The sequence below is a fragment of the Pristiophorus japonicus genome, chromosome 7, assembly GCF_044704955.1.
Source record: "Pristiophorus japonicus isolate sPriJap1 chromosome 7, sPriJap1.hap1, whole genome shotgun sequence".
Lineage (NCBI taxonomy): Eukaryota > Metazoa > Chordata > Chondrichthyes > Pristiophoridae > Pristiophorus > Pristiophorus japonicus.
Window position 1 is genome coordinate 129,114,680 of NC_091983.1, and position 17,735 is coordinate 129,132,414.

At 41.5% G+C, this 17,735-nt stretch overlaps 1 protein-coding gene across 2 annotated transcripts in view; it reads right to left on the minus strand.

Annotated features, from left to right (window-relative positions):
* Window positions 1–2,390: 2,390 nt before the first annotated feature.
* nus1 (NUS1 dehydrodolichyl diphosphate synthase subunit) overlaps window positions 2,391–17,735 on the minus strand; it is a 46,472-nt gene continuing 31,127 nt past the window's right edge. Inside the window, exons 4-6 of one of the 2 annotated variants that reach the window (XR_011593787.1) lie at window positions 14,716–14,818; window positions 14,200–14,405; window positions 4,011–4,096 (exon numbers count right to left, since the gene is read on the minus strand). Coding sequence is in view for 1 of the 2 variants with exons in the window: in XM_070884461.1 (XP_070740562.1) it covers window positions 4,006–4,096; window positions 14,716–14,818 (194 nt within the window). In the remaining variant the exon portion in view is untranslated. Of the gene's footprint in view, window positions 4,097–14,199; window positions 14,406–14,715; window positions 14,819–17,735 lie in introns of both variants that reach the window. The other variant, XM_070884461.1, reaches the window with a different exon arrangement.

The window sequence follows — 17,735 nt, forward strand, 5'->3', positions numbered from 1 at the left end:
AGGCTCAAAGAGCCAAATGGCTTACTCCAGCTCCTATTTCTTATGTTCTTAAGTAATGGTCGTGTTTACTGTAGGTACATGAGATGACCACTACATTCTTCTCTCTCATTTCAGGGCACAAATTAGCCTGCACTTATTGGACTGGTGGTAATGTCATAGATTTACAGGTGAAATAATGTACAGAAGGAAGATATTTAAAGTAAAATAACCAGACTTAGGCAAGAAATGTTTAAAAAAATCCAAATTCCTTTTTAGTATATAAAGGTGGAAAGAACACTTTCTTCACAATAGCCAGGTGATTTAGGTTTTTAAAGGTATGAACTGAGGCTTCTATGCAACCTATGACACTAACTTAGGAGGGACAGTAAGTAGTGCAGATGGGAGCAGGAAATTGCAATGGCACATCGATAAAACCATGGCAGATTAAGTTTAATGGGGGGGGGGGGGGGGGGAGGGAAAGAGAGGGAGAGGAGGTCATCCAAGCAGAGTATTTTCTAAATGGTGAGAAACTAAGAACTGTAGAGGAGCAGAGATGTGGGAATCCAAGTACACAAATCATTTAAAACTAGTAGACAGGTACAAAAAAACAATCAAAAAGGTTAATAGAATTTTGGCCTTTATTTCAAGGGGCCTGGATTACAAAGTTGCACAGAGAGCCTTGGTCAGATCCCAGCTGGAGTACTACATTCAGTTTGAGCACCGCACCTCAGGAAGGATATGCTGACCTTTCAGTAGGCACAGCACATGCCATTTAGCACCAAACATTAGCTTGAAATGAAGTGGGAATAGTGTTAATAAAGTTGTATTGACATCACTGCACTTTGGTCTGACCCAAGTACCGTATGTATGCAGTTTTATGAACTTCTTGATAGATAGCGAAGGCCAACATGATTTAAATAACTTTACCTACGAGAGAAATTAAGATTTTAAACCATGACAAATAGAACGCACAAGAGTCCATAACAAATTGACATCAGCACCATCTGTTTATTGTCTGATGCAAGTGAATACCTTTGGGAGCCACCAGCAGAAAACTAGGGAGAAGTTTTAAATGCCAAATATTCTAGAGATTTGCATAATTCCCAGCTATTGGCAAAATTGTGCTGGTGAATACAATAAAATCAGTTTTTACGACAAGCCAGACAGCTTCATGGTCACTTTTACTGATACCGACTTTTTATTTACAGATTCTTTTAAACCCAATTCAAATTCTCAAACTGCAACGGTGGATTCTGAACTCGTGTTCTCTGGATTAGTTCAAACCTGTGGATTACTAGTCCAATAACCTAACCACTACACTAGCATACCCTAGAACCAATGGATTTTCATTACACTGATGAAATATGCTGTTCATCATGACAAGCAAGGAGGGACTATGTCACTATTATACAAACATGGATAGCAGTAACAGCACCATCCTCTTAAATCAAGAAACATTGATGGCCTCAGAGGTGCTCAAATCCTGGGTGAATCAGCCAAACAAAATGCATGCAGAATGTCAAATCTTTTGTTGCTTGCTAAATGTATTTCCCACCCTCATGAGATTTCTGGCCTTGTAGCAGGCATCTCTTTTTATTCTACCACCTACCATGCCTTAAAGCTGTGTTCTATAATATGGCACCTCAAATGGAAAAGATGATCCTGCAATGTATTTCAGCCATATTCATAAATTTTGAAAAACACATACCCCATGTGAGTTAAGCTGCAGTTTATATACTGCACTCCCAGAAATAAGATGGAATTTTTATTTTTCTTCATCTGTCAATACAGTATATTCCAGTCATAAAGTTTTGATATTTGTAAAAATTAGTTTTACATAGTGTACATGTAGCCAAAGATTACAACCATGAATAGAACTTAGTGAAAGGAAACTGGTCTTAGCTGCGTACCATCGCAGTGACCAATTTTGAGACAAATGTTCAGTCACTTGTGCATTCAGCACACGTCTCCATCTGGATTTCAATGTAATTGGCACTGTTTGCTTGGTTTAAGTAAAACCTCTCGCCCCCTCAAAAAAGGAACTCAACTTTATGGTATGAAAAGGTTATTAGATGACCGAAAATAAACAGAAAGAACCATGGTTGATGTGTGATTTAAGGGAGATTAACACTTTTTCTTTGAAACATTATGAGCTGTGCAAAAACAGTAATAAAAAACCTAGCCATCCACCCACATACATGGCACGTCAGGACTGGATTTTCAACTACAAGCTGTAGTGCTAATGCTCCGCTTTCCCGCGACAGCTAAAACCTGCTTTTCCTCAGCAGCCTATCAATATATTAGGATATAACCTTCCTTGTCCAATGCGAGTTACTGCCTTGTAGTTGAAATTACTTTGCCATCTGACGGACATGAATAGCTATACATTGGTGGACTTGCATCTTCAGATGTGATTTGGCAATGCTGTTGATTTTATTCAAATATGACAAATCACTTTTATTCAATTATTTTAATTACATAGGCCAAGCCAAAAAATATCATATGCATTTGACCATAGTTCTATTTAATCCCAGTTCTAGTTAGTAGCACCAACAGGAACAGAGCACTTCTATTTCCCAAAAATATTACATTTCCAATTAATGACACTTAACTCATCTATGACATCGGGTTTATTAATGTAATGTAAAGGACGGCTATGCATCAGCCAAAAGGACATACATCAGTGGATTTCTATGCTCTTCTTCCCTGTGGTGATAATGTTTGACATTATTATCGGAATACCTGCTGCCGTGATGACTCACAAGGATGTGGATTTCCCTCTTCCGCACTCTGATCTGTCATATTTGTACTTGTAAAGTAATAATATTGACATCATAATACAATATTCTTACAACACTGCAAAACCATAACTCTGCATATACATAGTCACGTGTATCATGCATTGGCTTAAGTCACAAATGACATTTATATCAGTGCATCCAGTGGGAAACTTAGGGCTTAGACTTAAATCATTCATTCAGATTTTAAAACATTACCAAAAAAATTGCATTTTGTATATGCCATGTTATATATAAAAATAAAATTGAGGCAGTTGCAAGCAATGTCCCTTGCTTAGATTATATACCAATCGAGCTTCACTTGTGGTTTATGATGCAATCAGAACCTCTTAACATTGTTCCTTTGAGCTTCTCTCCTAGGTATCCAGTTTTATAAAAAAAAATATGGCATTTAAATAGATTCCCTTACCCATCACTAACTGCTAATAAATCTGTCCCAATTAAACTGAAAAAGGTAAAATAAAATGAAAATGAAACAAGGCATGTTTGAACAGTAACATTCAAGGGGCAATTCATGCCTTAGTTTGGTTTTTATCCTGCAGCTAATACAGTACCACATACTGGTCAACAAAACATTTAAGAATGCTAACTAGCCCATGATTGTGCAGCTGCACCACAGAGAGCAAGTACAAACCAAGTTGCATATCATAACGATACAATGGTATAGTGCAGTGTCTTACTTTACAATACTCAGTTTCCATATTTGTACTGTTAAAGCTTTAGGGAAAAAAATAGCTGCTTTTAAACCTTTAGCTGTATGTGATCAAACATCCTCAGTACACTTTAGTTTAAGGCTAACTAAAATTCATCAAAATTCTACATGTTGCATTAAAATAGTACTTTAAAATTGGAATAGGATCTTTTTATACATTTATTGAACACTCATTTAGTGCAAGGCATTGTAGATAAATTATTTTGTCCATATCATCCAAGGAAGAAGAGTCCAATGATAATCCTTTGAACATACTGTTCTTTTTCTTTATAAAAAAGGTCCCATTTGAGAATGCCTGAATTGTCAAGCTCAATCTTGCTCATTTCTTTTTTAAAAAAAAAACACAGATTCACCCTCACAGACACTTACACAACTAAGATTTGGAGAAAGAAGACATGTTCTTATCCTCAGTTGATAAAGAAAGACACTGAACTGGGCTTCAAGGGTGCTTGTAAACATTGGATATTTCGGGTCCCTTTGACTGAAGCCTGGAACGGATTCCATGTTGACTTGTGGTCATTTTCCCATACGTTGTTCACAGGTTGCAAAGCGTTGGAGGGCAGAAATAAACCTTTCATAACTTAAGTTGATGTGTGAAGGCAATGATCTATAGGGAGAAAAGTAGAAAAGGATATTGAGTTTTAAAAAACATAAAATGATAACATTCAACATTGCCTATCCCTGAAATTCAAAATTCACTCATTAGATGTTAAGAAACATTTAAAAGATCGAGATGAGCCAATTTGGGGTTGATTTTGACTTTTGCGTGACCAACCGGTCGGTGCAGCATACCAGCTGCTCGCCCACAACCATGCCGAAGAGGCGGTCACAATTTCAAATCCCAGCTTCATCAGGCAGTGTGCCAAATAGGCAGCTTGCCAGATCAAGGCTTGCTAATATCTGGCTGCCATCGAGGCAAGTGCAGTAAAGGGGCTCGTGATCATGGGGAGGGGGTCCAGGTCAGCAATGGCCCAGATAATGTTTATGCGACCGGGAGGAGACATCCTGCTTTTTTGGGACCACAAAATAATTTTACACTTTCCTTAGCTGAGCCTCTTGGGCTCTATTGCCTGGAGAAATGATTGGACTATGCACGGCACATGCTCTCACCAGTTCCAAACTACAATGGCAACTGGGGATCCTAGGACCCTTATTTTCATATCAAAATAGGCTTAATGTCTGAAACAAGCAGGTGCTTTGGGCACCCAGAGGTAAGCCTCTTTCAAAATGGTACCGGCAGCATCATCGAGGTAACAGGATGGCAAGACCATCAATCTGAGGCAAAACAAATTAAAAATCAACCCCTTAGACTTTTTGTAACTGAATTTATAAGATCACCTGTTTGATTTGGACAGCTTTCAGCCACATTTGATCTCATCCTTTCCGAATACCAACCCTACTATTTTCCTATTACTGTACAAAGCTGTTTCATAAGTGAGTTCAACACAATGACCCTAACCACCCTTCCTAGCGACTGATTTTAGGTTTTCATCTCCTTCTGTGAAGAAATAAATGATAAAGTCTTAAATTTGCTCTCTACAGCCCTGAATCAGTGTTCTTGTCTTGCTGTGCTGCTATATCCAAAGTTACTTTGCACTTACTTTCTCTATCCTGTTTAGCATCTATATTATCTCTCTAATTATGTTTTTAAGATCTGAAGACCCTTAGCTTACTAGGTTGCCTCTCAAAAACACAAGACACTGGGGACCAGCCGCGTTGCTCTCATTGTCACTGCCTCTAGGGCTTGAATGCCCCTTTAAACAGGAAGCAAAGAGTAGGAATAAATGGGTCCTTTTCAGAATGGCAGGCTGTAACTAGTGGGGTACCGCATCGCTCAGTGCTGGGACCCCAGCCATTTACAATATACATTAATGATTTAGACGAAGGAATTGAATGTAATATCTCCAAGTTTGCAGATGACAGCAAGCTGGGTGGCAATGTGAGCTGTGAGGAGGATGCTAAGAGACTGCAGGAGGACTTGGACAGGTTAGGTGAGTGGGCAAATGCATGGCTGATGCAGTATAATGTAGATAAATGTGAGGTTATCCACTTTGGGGGCAAAAACAGGAAGGCAGATTATCTGAATGGTGACAATTCGGAAATGGGGAGGTGCAATGAGACCTGGGTGTCATGGTACACCAGTCATTGAAAGCTGGCATGCAGGTACAGCAGACGGTGAAGGCAGCAAATGGCATGTTGGCCTTCATAGCGAGAGGATTTGAGTATGTTACTGCAGTTGCACAGGGTCACACCTTGAATATTGTGTACAGCTTTGATCTCCTAATCTGAGGAAGGACATTCTTGCTATTGAGGGAGTGCAGCAAAGGTTCGCCAGACTGATTCCTGGGATGGCAGGACTAACATAAAGACTGGATTGACTAGGCTTATATTCACTGGAATTTAGAAGAATGAGAGGGCATCTCATAGAAGTATATAAAATTCTGACGGGATTGGACAGGTTAGATGCAGGAAGAATGTTCCCGATGTTGGGGAAGTCCAGAAGCAGGGGCCACAGTCTAAGGATAAGGGGTAAGCCATTTAGGACCGAGATGAGGAGAAATGTCTTCACTCAGAGAATTGTGAACCTGTGGAAATCTCTACCATAGAAAGTTGTTGAGGCCAGTTCGTTAGATATATTCAAAAGGGAGTTAGATGTGGCCCTTAAGGCTAAAGGGTTCAAGGGGTATGGAGGAGAGAAAGCAGGAATGGGGTACTGAAGTTGCATGATCAGCCATGATCATACTGAATGGTAGTGCAGGCTCAAAGGGCTGAATGGCCTTCTCCTGCATCTATTTTCTATGTTTCTATGTAAGCAAAACCACACAATACTCCAGCTGCAGGACAGCATACAGCTTTAAATGTACGGGGCTTTGAATGCAACTGATTTGGCATTACCTAGCATCCTATTGTTTATTGCCACCTGTCAGACATGGTGAGAAATGAGTCAACTAGCATGCCTAATTTCTTCCAACCACCTCCTTGGCAAGTTCTAGTTCCATGGAGTACATGTGCTTCCTCTTCTTACTTCCAGTATACAGTGCCTTGCATTTCACCAAACTGAACTTCATTTCCTACTATCAGCTTAGATGCAAACCCCATCAAGCTCCATGATAAACCTCAGCTGCTTCCTTTTGGTGTTAACTGATTAATTTAATTAACAGTTAAAAAGGTTGTGACTTTTCACTAATCAATATGAAAGCATATAATATTTACGACAACCACAAAGATTGGCTTTTCTTTCCTCAAATTACTAACAATTTAGGTTGGAGTTTAAAAATACTGAAATTTGCTTGGTTTTGCTAAAGTGGAAAAGGTTTGTCTCAAAGCTTAGAGAAAGTGCTGTCTCTCCAAAAACAACATCTATATCCACATACCACCAATCTTTTGTTCAGATCTGTGTATTTCTAATTTATCCTTTTCTAGGTCATTTGACATCACCTTATAATAGAATCATAGAATGGTTACAGCACAGAAGGAGGCCATTCTGCCAGTCGAGCCAGTGCTGGCTCTCTGCAAGAGCACTTCAGCTAGTCCCACTCCCCCGCCCTTTCCCTGTAGCCCTGCAATTTTTTTTCCTTCAGGTACTTATCCAATTCCCTTTTGAAAGCCTTGATTGAATCTGCCTCCACCACTCATTCAGGCAATGCATTCCAGATCCTAACCACACTACGTAAAAAAGTTTTTTTCTTATGTCACCTTTGGTTCTTCTGCCAATAACCTTGTCTAACTGATGGCACATAATAGTATAGATTAACTGGTTCTAGACCATTTCATTTAGTAGATAGAAGATTTTCCCTTCTCCATGGTTAACATTTTATCACCATCTTGGATCCGAATGATCAAAAACTCCTGAAAACCAACAAGCAGCACCAAACCTGGCACTCTGGAAGTCAAGTGGTCTGCCTTGAAAGATAATCAATTAAACACAATGGTGTCATATTAAGCCATATGGAACAATAGACCCCTTTAAATTCCCAGGCTGTGCTGTTCACAGATCTTATCTGGGGTGGCATTGGGGCAATAGAATTAGCTGTACTGCCCTCGATACAGGGAGGAAATATATTGCCAGAGTTCTTGCTCACTACTCAGTAACTTCTGCCGGATCACAAGTGAATCAGATTCAGCCATAAATTTTTATACCCTGCAACTTTCTACTCTCATCTCTTAGCTTGTCTTAGTAAGCAACATTACAGCACTCGTACAAAAACTGAAGGTATTTTGGGAGTTTGGACTCCTGTTGCTGTAATGATTTCAAACTGCCTAAACCAAATGTGTGTTCTAATTAGATGGGCTCAAAGAATGGAGCAGCAAGTACCTACATTAAAGCAATTTCATTATTTTAATTCAGATTGAAGGCTTTAAGAGATTCCATTCCTTGGTTTTCCATTGATTATTTCAGATCATAGAATGATCAGCACAGGTGGTCGGCCCATCGTACCTGTGCCACATCTTTGAAAGCTACCCAATTAGTCCCACTCCCCTGCTCTGTCCCCATAACCCTGCAACTTTTGCCACTAAAAGTATTTATCCAATTCCCTTTTGAAAGTTATTATTTATTGAATATGTTTCCACCACCCTTTCCCGATCACAACAACTTGATGCATTTTTTTTCCCCCTCGCGTCACCTCTGGTCCTTTTAATCGGTGACCTTCGATTACTGACCCTTCTGCCACTGAAAACAGTTTCTCCTCATTACTCTGTCAATACTGTCATGATACTAAATCTCCCCTTAACCTTCTCTGCTCCAAGGAGAACAACCCCAGTTTCTCTAGTCTCTCCACATAACTGAAGTCTTTCATCCTTGGTACCATTTTAGTAAATCTCCTCTGCACCCTCCCCAAGACCTTGACATCCTTCCTAAAGTGTGGTGCCCAGAATTAGACTCAATACTGGGGTTGAACCAGTGGTTTATAAAGGTTTTGTACTCTTATGCCCCGACAAAGCCAAGGATCCCACATGTGTTTTTAACAGCCTTCTCAACTTGTCCCAGTCACCTTCAAAGACTTGTGTATGTACACCCCCAGATCTCTGTTTCTGTACCCCCTTTAAAATTGTACCATTTTGTTTATATCGTCTCTCCTCATTCTTCCTACCAAATGAATCACTTCATAGCGTTAAATTTCATTTGCCATGTGTCTGCCCATTTCACCAGTCTATTATTCTCACTGTTTACTATATTTCCAAGTTTTGTGGCACAGGCAAACTTTGAAATTATGCCCTGTAAACCCAAGTCCAGGTCATTAATGTGCATCAAAAAGACCTCTTGGGACACCGCTGCACACTTCCCTCCAGTTTGAAACCACTACTTTCATATCCATGCAGCCACTGCCCTTTAATCCCATGGGCTTCAATTTTGCTAACAAGTCTATTATATGGTACTTTATCAAATGCCTTCTGAAACTCCATATACACATCAACAGCACTACCCTCATCAACCCTCTAGGGTACTTCAAAGAACTCAATGAAGTTAGTCAAATACAATTTGCCTTTACCAAATCCGTGCTGGCTTTTATTTATTTACCCATATTTTTCCCAAGTGTCAATGAATTTTGTCCCGGATTAACGTCTCAAAGTTTCCCCACTACGGTCATTATGCTGACTGACCTGTAGTTGCCGAGTTTATCGCTCTCCTCTTTTTTTTTTGAACAGGGGCATAATATTTGCAATCCTCCAGTCCTCTGGCACCATTCCCATATCCAAGTAGGATTAAAAGATTGTGGCCTCCGTAATTATCAAGTTTACTTCCCTCAGTAACCTCGAATGCATCTCATCTGGTCCGGGTGACTTTTCTACTTGAGTGCTGCCCACTTTATTAAGTATCTATTTTTATCCTATCCAATTTCTCTGCTACCTCCTCCTTTACCAGGGCATTTGTAGCATCCTCTTTAGTGAAGACAGATGCAAAGTACTCATTTGGTACCTCTGCCTCCACAAGATGATCTTATTTTTGGCCCCTAATTGACCCCACCCCTCCACTATTTATGTTTTATGAAAGACTTTCGGGTTATCTGCTAATCTAGTCTCATACACTCTTTGTCCCGCATTTCCTTTTTCAGTTCTTCTCTATACTTTGTATTCTTTACTGAATAATGAACCAGACATTTATCATAAGCCTCCTTTTTCAGTTTCATTTTCATCTCTATGGGCAGAATTTCTGACATCCCAGGCCTGTACAAAGTTTCTACGAACCCGAAAGGCATCGGAAAAGCCGGTTTTCAGCGCACAATGCGCACGCACTGAAAACCAGCTTTTCCAATCTATCAAGCTGGAGCTTGACAGATCGTAGCCAGATCAGGAGCAAGGGCATTTGTACGGGCAAGATTAGGCTATTTACCCATATCTTGCCCAGCAAATGTCCTCAAAAATCTTGTGCCTGAAAAAGCAGACGCATAGTCTACTTTTACAGGCGCAAGTGTTTTAAAACAGAAAGAATTGTAAAATAAAATTAAAACATGGTTTATTGTTTAAAAACCCTCCCCACTACGGTAAGTTTATTTTTAACCATAATTAAAAAAAACTTTTTTTTTTTAAAATCGGGAAAATATATTATAAAGACATATGGGCCCAAATTTGGCCAGGAGTTGCTCCGTTTTTTTTTGAGCAACTTGATTTTTCTGGAGTATCTTTAAAAAATCCCCATTCTGCACATTTAATTTGCGCCAGTGTAAATGAGTTAGTAAGGATTTTTTTAAAGTTTTGTTTTTTTTTCAAAAACGGGGCGTTACCAGCCACCTACGCCTGTTTTGGCCATTTAAGCCAATTTGGACAGCTAATAGTTGCTCAAAACTAACTTAGGTCAGCGTATGTGGCCACTTGTGGCCGCACAGAAAACCCTTGCGGAGAGTTAAGAAATCAGCTTCCAAATGACAGTGTTAAGATAGGAATGCTAGTTTTTTTTTAAATCCCAAGCAGTGAGACTGGACAGGATGTAGCTGCTATCAGCCTGATTAAACTGAGTATGGGGTTTTTACAAGAATAAAAATGATCTTGTAATGAAGGCTGAAGTATAGGGACCATTTAAGCAAGGGGAGGGTTTTCTTTGTAGATAATAGATTAAGAGCACCAACGCTCTCGCCAAATGGGTTCATGTGCGGCATCACACCACATTGGTGCTGAAGTCAAAATCCAAAGAATTGCCCTGACTAAACGTTAGACTTAACAAAAAAAGCACGTCAAAATGTAAACTTAAATTTTGGTGTTCAGCATTGCGTAGTGTAACTCTGATAATTAGTAATATTTTCAGAATTCTATGTAAGATACTGCAGATAGGGAATTTTTAGTAAAGATAGCTAGATATTAAAGCACTGGAAAATCTTTGAAGATTCTTTCTCCCTCCCTGATCAAAACTCTTCTCCCCACCAACCTGTTTCTTGTTGCCCTCAGCGCAGGAAGGGAGCGGCCAACCTGTGCGGCAAGCCACTCGGCCCGGGATAGGGGCGGGATGCGTTGGGTCCCACGCTGCAGGGATCATCACCATCAATATGGGAGGAGCTACTGTGCATGCGCGAACACTCTACTGCGCATGCGGACAGCTGCTGGCACTGTTATCGGCACAGGGCTGTGGCTCCGCCCCCAACTCCACGAGAAACACTGTGCCAGGACCCGGGACACAGCAGAGCGGCCAGAATTGTTAGTAAGTTTTTTGGCGCCGTTTTGAGCACACAAAGTTGGCTCATCTCGGGAGAGTGCGTCGGAAAAAGGGGTTGGGGAAATTTGGACCCATAATAACTTTAATTTCAATTAATTTTAAGCGTGTTTATTTTTTTGTGTCATTGCTTTTGTTCCCATTAATGGCACTGAGAACTTGTAGTTACACCAGTCTCAGTGCTATTAATGAGAACCTGTAAAATATTTACCTGATTGAGCAGTCATGCTCAGGACCCTCTGCACGGGAGCGTGTTCGCAGCGTGGGAGGAGAAGGCCCCCCCCCCATCGGAAATCAGGGCGCCTCCTAGATCACCAGGTAAATTCGTAAAAAATATCCAGCGAGGAGGCAATTGCCCGCAGGAAGACCCCCAGAGGAATTTCTGGGCCTATATCTTTAGCATCCAGGGAGCTCTAGCTTTGAATGTTCTTCCTTTCCCCCTTGTGGGAATGTGTCTAGTCTGTACCTGAACTATCTCCTCTTTAAAAGTCTCCCATTGATCATTTATTGTTTTACCTGCCAACCTTGGATTCCAATCCACGTGGGCCAGATTCCTGTTCAGCTCACTAAAATTAGCAATCTTCCAGTTGAATATTTTCACATTTGATTTTTCCTTGCCCTTTTCCATAACTACTCTAAACCTAAATGATACTGTGATCAAAGTTTTCCAATGCTCTCCCAAGTTACCAGAAAGTGCTGCTTGTGATTCAGTAATATTGTTGTTGTATTATTGAGTTACAATTAATTTGAGACAGTGGATGCCTGCACAGAAAGCATGAAAGCTACACACTGTCACCTAGTGGTTGCGCAAAACAAAAACAGGAGAAGCACAAACAAACCACTTAAAGTTGAACACATGAATTAGGAGGAGTAGGCTACACAGCCCTTCGAGCCTGCTCCGCCATTCAATAAGATCATGGCTCATGGCTAATCAACTCCACTTTCCAGCCTGATCCCCATATCCCTTGATATCTCCTAGAATCCAAAACTCTATCTCAGCCTTGAATATGCTCAACAACTCAGCATCCACAGCCCTCTGGGGCAGAGTGTGAAGAAATTCCTCCTCATCTCAGTCTTAAATGGCTGACCCCTTATCCTGCGACTATACCCCCTAGTTCTAGACACTCCAGCCAGGGGAAAACAACCTCTCCGCATCTACCCTATCAATCCCCCGTAGAATCTTGTATGTTTCAATTAGATCACCTCTCATTCTTCTAAACTCTGGAGAAAATAGGCCCACTCTACTCAATCTCCCCTCATAGGACAACCCTCCTATCCCAGGACAACCCTCCCACCCCAGGAATCAATCTAGTGAATCTTTGCTGCACTGCCTCCAAGACAGGCATGTCATTTCTCTCATAAGGAGACCAAAACTGTGCACAATACTCCAGGTGTGGTCTCACCAAAGCGCTGTACAATTGTAGTCAGACTTCCTTACTCTTGTGCTCCAACCCCCTTGCAATAAAGGCCAACATGCCATTTGTCTTCCTAATTGCTTGCTGTACCTGCATGCTAACTTTGTGCTTCTTGTACAAGAACACCTGAATCTCTCTGAAGAACATTTAAAAGTTTCTCACCATTTAAAAAATATTCTGTTTTTTCTATTCTTACCAAAGTGAACAATCTCATCTTTCCCCACACTATACTCCATCTGCCACCTTATTGCCCACTCACTTAACCTGTCTATATCCTTTTGCAGGCTCTTTGTGTCCTCTTCACTGCTTACTGTCGCACTTAGCTTTGTATCATCAACAATTGTATACTTTGCACTCTGTCCCTTCTTCGAAGTCATTAGTATAGATTGTATATTGCTGAGGACCAAGCACTGATCCTTGCGGCAGCCCATTAGTCTGCTAGCCGGAAAATTCTGTTTATTAATCAATCTTCTTCCCATACTATTACCCACAATCCCAAGAGTGCGAAACTTCGACAGAGAGCATCATCGGAGCAGAGATAGCAGTAAAGACCGAAATCGCCACAGGGAACGTCAGATGAGTATAAAGTGAGGCACTCCAGTTCAGCCTATGACACCAACAAACCGTATACTCAAACGGAACATGCTTGGGATTTGATATGGTAGAAGATGGACTAGGTGAGAAGTGAAATAATCTAGGAGTAAGAAAAGGCCCAAAATGGAACAATTGGTAAGGAATTAGTCTCCTCTTAGAGAAATCATAATATTTGAGACAATCTTGCGTAGCAACTTTTTATGTGGCACCTTATTGAATGCCTTTTGGAAATTAATATATTACATCTACTAGTTCCCCTTTATCTACCCTGCTAGTTACATCCTCAAAATACTCAATAAATTTGTTAAAGACGATTTCTGTTTCATAAAACTATGCTGACTCTGCCTAATCATATGATTTTCTCAGTGTCCGTTACCACTTCCTTAATAATGGATTCCAGCATTTTTCCAATGACTGATGTCAGGCTAACTGGCCTGTAGTTCCCTGTTTTCTCTCCCTCCTTTCTTTCTTGGATACCAGGGGTTGCATTTGCTACCTTCCAATTCACTGGGAACGTTCTAGAATCTGAGGAATTTTGGAAGATCACAACCAATGCATCCACTAGCTCTGCAGCCACCTCTTTATAATGTAGGTCATCAGAGCCAGGGAATTTATTGGCGTTTAGTCCCATTAGTTTCTCAAGTACTTTTCCTCTACTGATACTAATTAATTTAATTCCTGACTCTTATTAGCCCTTTGGTTCCCCATTATTTTTGGTATGCTTATTTTGAAGTACCCCTGGAGTGATTCCCTCTTTCAGTAACTTGGTCACAAACAGGTTGAATGGCTTTTACAACAAAAGAGAGCACCCTTCATGCCATCCTCTACCCAAGAAAATTATCACCCGCCACCGACCTACAATGGCAGCACCATCAACAATTTAGTGATCACCAGTGACCAGAAGCTTAACTGGACCAGCCACATGAACACCATGGCTCCAAGAACAAAGCAGAGGCTGGGTACTTTGCAATGAGTGGTTCACTTCCTGATCCCTCAAAGCTGCTCCACTGTCAGCAAAGCTCAAGTCAGGTGCGTGATGGAATACACAACACTCACCCGGATGGCTGCAGCCACAACACTCAAGAAGCTCAACACCATCCAGGACAGCACAGTCCACTTGATTGTTGCCACTGCCACTGGGCTCAATATCCACTCCCTTCATCACCGGTGCAGTGGGGCAGCAGTATGCACTACCTACACGTTGCAGTGCAGTAACTCACCAAGCTTACTTCAACAGCACATCCCTGTCCCGTGATCTCTACCTGCAAGAAGGACAAGAGCACTTTTTGGGGATCTGCAGGTTCCTATTCTACCAGTCAATTGCCTAATACAATGACGTTCCAGTATGTTAAAGCACCTGTTGACACTAGTTTCAAAATACATTGAATATTTTGCTAAAGTACAGAACAGCAATAACCTCCATCAACAATGTCCTCAATGGTAAGCAATCATTATTCTTTCATCAAAAGATTTTAATTTGCAGCATAGGACTTTACCAAGTACACAATGCATCTGATTACTTAAACACTCTAAACAGACTTTTATATAAGTTAGAAACCAAAAGACACTTACATAATCTCAGTAAGTCTGATGTGCCATGGCAGAAAGCCAAGAGTGCTGTCCACAGGGCCAAATTTCAACACTAGATCTGGGTCAGGTAAGCCTAAAGCACCTTCTAAAGGGGAGAAAGTAAAATGAATTGAATACACGCATTAAATATGCAAGTATCAAATCATACAGTACAAGATTGCTTATGTGATTATATAAAAAGAATAAGGCTGCTAACTAGGGAAATCCTACATAAAAATAACTACCTATAGGGCACTGAACTGACCATCAACAGCACAATACTGCCTCTGGTTTTACAGGTCTTGTACACAAGGGAAAAATGCAATTATAATGCAACTTGACTTAATGCACTAAAATGCAGACAGGTGAAGAACACTTCACATTGAAACATTTTACAGTGGTGATGTAGCCAGTGCTAGTTATGAAATGTAGTTTAAAGTGAGGATCAATGAAGCAAAATCATTAAGTCCTGTAATTCAGACGTCAAATATATTTTACTGTGTTACTGAAAGAATCTTCAAAAATGACATAGGCAGCCTGTAGACTGCATTGGTGCTGGGCAGTGATTCGTTCAGAGATTTGGAGGGGGCCACCACACCCTCTCTCATCTACTTGCTGTCCCTCGGTGACATCATCTGAAAAAGTCAGGTTCTATATGGATGCTGACAACACCCAGTTCTACGTCACCACCTCCACAATCTCCAGTTTGTCACATTGCTTATCCAACATCCAGTACTAAATATTGGAAAGACTGAAACCAGTATCTTTGGTCCCCACCACAAACTCCATCCCTCTCCCTAGCAACTGTGAGGCTGAACCAGACCGTTCACAATCTTGGTGTCATATTTGACCCAGAGATAAGTTCCCGACCACACATCGGCTGCATCACTGAGACCACCTACTTCCATCTCCGTAACACTAACTCTATCCCTGTCACAGATCATTTGCAGCTGAAACCCTCATTCATGCCTTGTTACTTCTACACTTGGCTATTCTAACTCTCTCCTGGCTGGCCTTCCACCTTCCACATTCCATGAACTGGAGCTCATCCAAAGCTCTGCTGCACGTATCCTAATTCGCACCAAGTCTCATTCACCCATCACCCGCGTGCTCCCTGATCTACATTGGCTCCCGGTCCAGAAACACCTGAATTTTAAAATTCTCATCCTGGTTTTCAAGGGCCCAAGTTTCTACCCCCTGTAAAAACGGCACACCTCCATGAGGTGCGCCGACTTTCTAGAATAAAAAGGACACCGGAAAGTTACCTTTTAATTCTCCCCGCTCCTCAGGACGTCTTCAGCCTCGGCATAGCGCAGCACAAGGGGTGGGGGGCGGAGCAAGGTCCCGGCACTGAAACAGTGCCAGGACCTCTGCACATGTGCGCACGTGCAGTAGCTCCTCGCAGCCCGAATCTCTGCGACGCTCTGCAGGTTGCGTGGGAGGGGCCCGAAGCATGCCGCCCTTAGCCCTGGCCGAATGGGCTCCCCGGGCATTGAAGATGTGCTTAAATAGTTATCGGGACTCGGGCTTCCTAGAAACACCCAAACCGATTATCGCTGGGATGATCCGATTAACTGGGAGCCCAGAAAGCAACGTCTGCCTGAGATGTCTGGGAGGGAAATCGCTGGTTTCATTGACAGACCGACTGACAAATCACCGATGGGAAGTAAGTTGGAGGGAGAGCCCACTCATTTGCTGTGGTCAGGAGTTACATAAGCCCAAGTTTAGGGTCAGTCTGTGCTCCGTTCAGAAGATGGGCGCTCGGGCCACAGATGCTTTAACAGTGACCAAAGATCAGTAACAGGGCAGAAAACTCGCACACATCTCCAGTTGACAGACGCAGCTTGCCCCATTTAACAAGACTATGTTCTGACTGTGAGAAAACACTCCAGGTAAGTGGCTGATACAGACTCGTGACTGAAACGTTCAGATGCCCAATATTGACAACTCTGAGCTGGACTCGGGATCCACATCTTTGAGTATTTTCTGACAACCACTGATTTCGGCAAAGTAAGGAGATAACACTTCAAGACCAACCTGCGCATCTGCGGGGAGCGTGCCTAGACTGGGGGAGAAACGCCCTGCCTTTATTCCGGACTGGTTGGAATTCTAAAAGTGGAATCTTGCAATAAGGAAGCATCAAATTAATAAACACCTAAATTAATAAAGCGTCTAGGTACAAAATACGCCAATTCCGGAGTGCGTGCTCCAGTCGGCAAGATGGGATTTCTAATTTTTATTACTTGATTTAATGTTCATTTATTGTTGTTTAAAAATGATGGTTTCTATGCATCTTTATGGTTAAAAGTGAAGTGTTTAATGCTTTATAAAATCCCCTAACTTCCCTTCCCCCCCATCTCTCGCTACATGCGCCTAATTTATAAAGTGTAAGCAAGGTTTTTCTGAGCTTACAAAAAAATCAACACTTACTCCGTTGTAAGTTAGTTTGGAGTAACTTTTCGCTGCCTAAATTTGCAAAACAGGCGTAAGTGACTGGTAACGCCCCCTTTTGGAAAAAAAAACTACGAAAACGAAACTATTCTAACTAACTAGAACTGGAGCAAACTAAATGCCGAGAATTGCGATTTCTAAGATACTCCATACTAAACTAGTTGCACAAAAAAAATTGGAGCAACTCGAGCCGAAACTTGGGCTCCATGGCCTCGCCGTCTCCCTATTTCTAACCTCCTCCTGCCCTACAACCCTCAGATATCTGTGCTCCTCCAATTCTGGATTCTTGCGCATCCCCGATTTTAATTGCTCCACCAATGGTAGCCATGCCTTCAGCTGCCTAGGCCCGAAGCTCTGGAATTCCCTCCCTAAACCACTCTGCCTCAGTACCTCTCTCGTCTCCTTAAAATCTACCTCTTTGACCAAGCGTTTGGTTATTTGTCCTAATATCTCCTTATGTGGCTCGGTGTCAAATTTTGTTTGATAATGCTGTGAAAGTTTTACTACGTTAAAAGGTGCTACATAAATGCAAGTTGTTATTGTTGGAATGCTCTTGCACAACATACAATGTA